This window comes from Oncorhynchus keta, chromosome 2 (assembly GCF_023373465.1).
Source record: "Oncorhynchus keta strain PuntledgeMale-10-30-2019 chromosome 2, Oket_V2, whole genome shotgun sequence".
Classification (NCBI taxonomy): Eukaryota; Metazoa; Chordata; class Actinopteri; order Salmoniformes; family Salmonidae; genus Oncorhynchus; species Oncorhynchus keta.
In genome coordinates, this window is record NC_068422.1 from 76,327,423 (window position 1) to 76,333,170 (window position 5,748).

At 40.1% G+C, this 5,748-nt stretch overlaps 1 protein-coding gene across 4 annotated transcripts; it reads right to left on the reverse strand.

Annotated features, from left to right (window-relative positions):
• Nucleotides 1-681: 681 nt before the first annotated feature.
• Nucleotides 682-4,990, reverse strand: LOC118372850 (calcitonin-1). 4 transcript variants are annotated; one of them, XM_035758865.2, is made up of 5 exons: nt 4,885-4,990; nt 4,074-4,166; nt 3,315-3,449; nt 1,492-1,689; nt 682-1,224 (listed from the first exon to the last, which is right to left on the reverse strand). In XM_035758865.2, the coding sequence occupies exons 2-4, from the start codon at nt 4,157-4,159 to the stop codon at nt 1,518-1,520; spliced, it is 393 nt and encodes a 130-aa protein (XP_035614758.1). In that variant the 5' UTR covers nt 4,160-4,166; nt 4,885-4,990; the 3' UTR covers nt 682-1,224; nt 1,492-1,517. The 4 variants fall into 4 exon arrangements, with proteins under 4 accessions (XP_035614758.1, XP_035614756.1, XP_035614757.1 ...); XM_035758863.2 differs by lacking the exons at nt 682-1,224; nt 1,492-1,689 and adding an exon at nt 2,016-2,594; XM_035758864.2 differs by lacking the exons at nt 682-1,224; nt 1,492-1,689; nt 4,885-4,990 and adding exons at nt 2,016-2,594; nt 4,285-4,402.
• Nucleotides 4,991-5,748: the final 758 nt, after the last annotated feature.

Consider the following 5,748-nt stretch of genomic DNA (forward strand, 5'->3'; position numbering starts at 1 on the left):
ATGTACCATAAGAAACTGCTCATGTTGAAAATGTTAAATGTAGTGTACCGTCAGCTCTGTCTGCTCTTTACGATTCAAATCCCTTAGAGTCGATTGATCTGTGCTACAAACGAATAAGTCACCACCATCGACAGACAAACATGGCAAGCTCTACGACATCCACAAGCTGAACTCTGTCGCAGACGTCCTCATTTCGAAGAGGTCTTCTCACAAAACTGACTGTCCAGACCGAACAGTCAGAGCTACAAACTAACACGAAGGTGTCGTTTGTTCTGCTCTAAGACACACACAAGCTTTAGTCTGAAGGTAACCCAATACCAGGGTGTAAAAATGGCAAAGTGTGCCACTAATAACATGACCAAATTCCCAGATATAGGACAGTCACTTCAAAACTTTATTCCTTATTATTTATTTTTTGACTGTCTGTTTTGTCATATACAAATGTGGCATTCAATGTATTTCTATGGGCTATAGCAGTAAAGACCAAATTCTATGTTTCACCAAATTCTTTTTTAAAAATATATATATATTTTTATACCTAGAGACTCCTAAACTTCTAAATCAAATGGCTAAATGATCCATTTTATGACCATCTTAAAACAATTCCATATGTTAGCTTAGTAGATATTGTGATCGAAGGGCTTAGATAGATCATTGCAGAATAAAACAAGTACACCGACCCATATGTATCTAAAATACATTTTAATCTTGCTTAGATTCACAATTGTTACAATATTTAGATTCTTCTATCTTTTTCCTTTCACTCTTTAAACATACTGTACAATTAATGAAACGTAAAGAAGTGGTCAACATCAAGGCACAAGACACAGCCATGGTCAGGGAAGCTTGTGGGGGCGGAGCTTGATGTAGTCTCCGCCCCCCTGCAGTGTGCTGCTGACACAGGAGCGAGGAGGGGTGGGGAGTCAGGGTCAAACTGTACATGTGCTCTAAGCCAAAATGGGACAGAACCAACTGGCTTGTACAGGGTAATGATCTGGTGAAAATTGACATAACAAAAGTTAGTTCTTTAATTTTTGTTGCAATCTCCTCATGGTTATAGAGCAAAAATGAATATTGGTAACACAGAGTATGCAAGAGGTATGCAGGAAATCAGTTCTGTAGTTTGAAGGTTGTTTTTTTTAAACAGTGAAGCGTTGTCATTCCCAGATGTCTGTAGTTGGTTCAGGACAGGATGTACTGTTGTCTCACTAAAGGGCTCATACTCTGCAGGGAGAGAAAATGGAAGGAAATTACTGTTTATCCTCCTTTCTACTGAACTCTAACTCCCAACTTGTATTCATCCATAAGACATAGACCAAATTTGAAGGCCGGCAAAGTTACAAAGAGACTGTCTGAAGAGTACTGAAGTAGAATAGATGTGGAAAGACAGAGGCTGGGGAAAGAGCATTAGAGATACAGTAGAGACAGACAGAGGTTGACAGTTAGAGGCACAGCAGTGGGAAGAGAGAGGAGTGTAGAATGTTGTTATACCAAATCCCTGAGGCCTGTTGACACATTCACATAGGTGCTGTCATGGGGCTGTCTCTCCTTCGTCGTCCGAACGCCTTGGCGCCCACGTTGGTGGGGACGAAGTTACTGTTGCCCATTCCTCCTGATCTGTTCAGGAAGTCAGCCAGGCGGTGGGTGACACATGTGGCAGTATTGCACGCACGCTTCTGTGCTGTAACGCTGCTTTTAGGAAGAGAAAGGACTGGTCATACAAACCTCTCCTGAATTCAGGATTTATTACAAAGATACAAATCTATGAATTACAATAAAAAAGTACAAAGGTAATACATTACTGTTTGCTGGAGAAAATGTATAATATATATCATGAAATTGAAAATAAAGACATTCAGAGATCTAAACAATTAGTTATTCAACTTACCTCAAATGTATTGTGAATTTACGTTTACATAGCAAATAAACTGTGGCTTATATTGTTCAAACTGTTGTGAACTATTAAAGATGTTAAAAGGCTTTGTTTCACTTGAATAATTAAGAAGGAAAATATGTTCTGTCATAAAAAAATATGTTTATTAAACAAGAACCCAAGTCACGGTTGAAAGAAGCATTGATTAAGATGTTTGTTTTGATTAAAACGTTGTATATATTGTGAATGATCTGTATAGTAAAGGGATATCATACACTTTAAGATAGGGAAGTGCTACTAAATCCTTATTCACTTTATAAATCTAAAGGATTGGACTCTGCTTTGTACTTATATATTTTATTCTCTGGCAAAAAAAGGGGATTTTAACAAAAGAAAAAGAGAGCAGGGACATTGCGGGACATCAAGGTTTCTCTGCAGTCGGTCAAGCAAGATTCACATGCATCAGCAATCATCAGGCTAGGCTGGAACAGAGGGGTCAGGTTAACTAGGGCTGATGGAGGGGAGGACCGCTCAGATTCCATCATATGAGTCTCCATAGCTTGCATAGCGGTTGCTCTCAGGCAAGCTGCGTTTCTTGCCAGGCGTGCCACTTCCCGTGTTGGTGCGGGGGTACGTCTGCAATTTATGCAGCTCTTGGGACAGTTTGCCCAGCACACAGGTGCTGAGGTTGGAGCAACGCTTGGACATGGGTCTATCCAGGCTGTTAGAGAGAGAGACAAACATGCAGAAACAGGCTCATAGTAACCATGGCATGCAGATGCATCCTGCTGTTATCCACATGCTACAGTAATAACACTGTATTCCAACATCATGCAAGTTTTTACATCAAGTCAGTTTTTACTTGCATTTATATAAAAATAACAGTTTAAAGCCATGCTATCAAGTCCAACACAGGCAATTGAAAATAGTCTATAGCTATAATGACCTCAGTTACTTAGGCTCATGCGGCAATCCTGCTTATAGCGTCGTAGTTAAATTATAACAAACAGCACAACTGCTGTCATGCGTCCCATTTCTCTTGCACTAATTCCCATGCTTTCTTCCATTCTTTAGGGTTATTTATCATTTAGCATTCCGCAACAGGCTTTCTCATAAACAATGCTTAAATAATGAATACATTAAAACGAAGTGTTCCAAAACCCATGCATAGATAAACACAGAGAATATATGATTTAACTCTAGATCTCCCTGTTGATGGTTGGGCGATGTCCATACCTCTGTGTCTTTAATAAATACCCATAGCTCTGACTGCTATAGGAGGCAGCAAAGGACTGGCCACATATTAGACATTTGGGGTTATATGTTTTCCTGAATAATAGGAACATGCGTCATCCATATAGTATACACCAAGTAAACCTAGAGAAAATGAAAATGAATGTTATTAAAAACAAGTTGTGGAGATGAGGAGAACTGTACCTACCTATTTCCTTCATTGGCTTGTTGCTCCAGTTCCTCTGAAGTCATTTGAACAAACTCCTTGACGATGGCGTTGAGTAGCCTTCGGGCTTCATAGTCAGTTAGCGTGACTTGGTCTGTCATGGACTCTAAACCAGTTCTGAAAACACATAGGCAATTAGGTTGATCACTTGATGAACTGCACCAGCACTGGGTTAAACATAGTATGACGTAGGTTATGTGAGTTTGCTCCAGCTAAAAGCCATTGACTCCTGCTTTAAGGGATACGAGCCAAACTCAAAACAATCTGCTAAAAGTGTTCCTTTTAAAAAGCTGACAGGTAGCCAACTTAGAGCTTTATGACTAAATCAATATTGTAGTAAGAACGGTGACCAGGGTCTCTCTATCCGGAATATTGAACACCCATGCATTCTACAACCACTTGGAAATATTCTACATGCAATAGCAATCATCTTAGCCTATTGCTGTGGCATTAAGTTGGATGGTTTTACAAATGGATAGAAGTGGTTAGGAGGTTATACATAGAATGGCTTCATGAGTCACCGGATTGATTAGATTACGATATCGTAATCCAATTGGATCATTTTACTGAAAAGAGGGCATTTAATGTAACGTAATGTATGGATTTCTGTAATCACATCATGTTATCTGAAAACAAAATAATCTAAATTAGCATACATAAGATTTATGTGGCTGCCAAGATACCTCTTTAGAAAATTATCAATGAAATAACAGATGTACTATAACGTGCTTTGATCCTCACCTGGCTGGAGCTGCATGTGAGCTGTACATCTGACAAATGACCAGGAAATAGGTCATGAGGAGGGCAGAGAGCTTCATCATAACCATGTTCCCTCTGGTAAAACACATTACATCCACAACCACAGAAACTTGGCTTTAAAAACATTCACATTTCTCTCAAAGCAGAATGAAATAAGCATTTCATCAAAACAAACATTTTTGTATGTCCCTACACATGATGTATTGCATGTAAGCTCCATCCATCTCAGTTTCAGTTCAGTTTCTCACTGTTCTACTGGGAGTGAAGAAGCTGCCCATCTCACTCTCCCTGTCCCAATGAATTCTCTTCCCTTCTGCGATGAGACAGTCCTACCAAAGTTCCTAGTTCCCTGCTATCAGAGTGAGCCATCTAGTCTCAGTGCTCCCCTCTAACTGAAGAGAAGAGCTGGGCTTGGAGACGCAGTACCAGACATTGAGGAGGAAGGCATTAGTGATACTATCTAGATTAGGAGTTAGAGCCCCAGCCAGCCAGACAGTGGCTCCCACAGGAGCCCATGCATTGGTGGAATGAGCTGTAGTCCAACCCCAGCTGTAGTTTAAACTCACAATCACCTCATCTACCCTTGAAAAGCCATCTGAACTGCATTTCTCAGCAGCATCTCACAGAGGGTCAACGGCTTAGGCAAAGTTTATGCCATCTCATTCTGTCCCCTCTATCATCACTGGAACACTGCAGATTTAACAGAATATCTAATAGCCACAGAAATTACATCCCATCCATGCTAACCCAATGCATCATATACACAGACAAGTGGTTGAAATTCTCTGCTTACCGTGATTGGTTGTTTTCGTGGACGAAGATGGAATGAGTTGAGGTACTTCAAGCTTTAGACCAACTTGTGAATCTGTTGCACCCTGCTACAATGTCCTGTCTTATATATCTACCACTTGGGTTTCTGTACTGACCAAGAAGTTGTTTAATTATCTAATTTTAGCCAATCAGAGCATTCATCCCCATCCACTAGCCAATCAGGTACCGTCCAGCGGTTACGAGAAACCAGTAAAGACGATAGAACACAAATGACGTCATCGTTCTGTCACAAAATGCTCCATTCACAAAAATCTGCCAGTCATTTGCACCATTTGATATCATAATTTCCATTGAGGACAGGGCCAAATCAGACTGGCAGATACTGAAATCATCCCAAAATAGTTCTAAATATTTTAAAGGTCCCAACAATGTTCCATTGCTTTATGTTTTTGAGGAATCAAGAGAATAAGACATCCCTTGTTGGACTTGCTGGCAGAGCCACCTACTGTACAAACAGACACATTGCAGCTCTCCAACTCTTGAGACACATTTGTTGTGTTTGTTTCAATGTCAAAGAATGAGACTGGGAACACTACTACACCGTGCTTTGTTTTCCCAACTCCGGTCCTCCAGTTACCAAACAGCACACATTTTTGTTGTAGCCCCGGACAAAATCACCTGATTCAACTTTAGTTGACAAGTAGAATCAGGTGTGCTTGTCCTGGGCCACAACAAAAATATATACTGTTGGGGGTACTCGAGGACTGGAGGACTGGAGATCATGTGTTATATTAATTTAAAATATACAAGTTTGGGTTATTTGATAACAACTGTTATAATATTTTAATTGATGATATTGAAACATAATTGTTGAGTTGGTCAGGCT

Excerpts from the sequence above, each read along its gene's own strand:
- LOC118372850 (XM_035758862.2), bottom strand. The coding sequence starts at position 4,180 with ATGTGTTTTACCAGAGGGAACATGGTTATGATGAAGCTCTCTGCCCTC. Across the intron at positions 3,450-4,073 it reads TCACATGCAGCTCCAGCCAG|AACTGGTTTAGAGTCCATGA; the intron begins GTGAGGATCAAA and ends ATGTGTTTTCAG. Across the intron at positions 2,595-3,314 it reads CAAGCCAATGAAGGAAATAG|CCTGGATAGACCCATGTCCA; the intron begins GTAGGTACAGTT and ends TCTCTCTAACAG.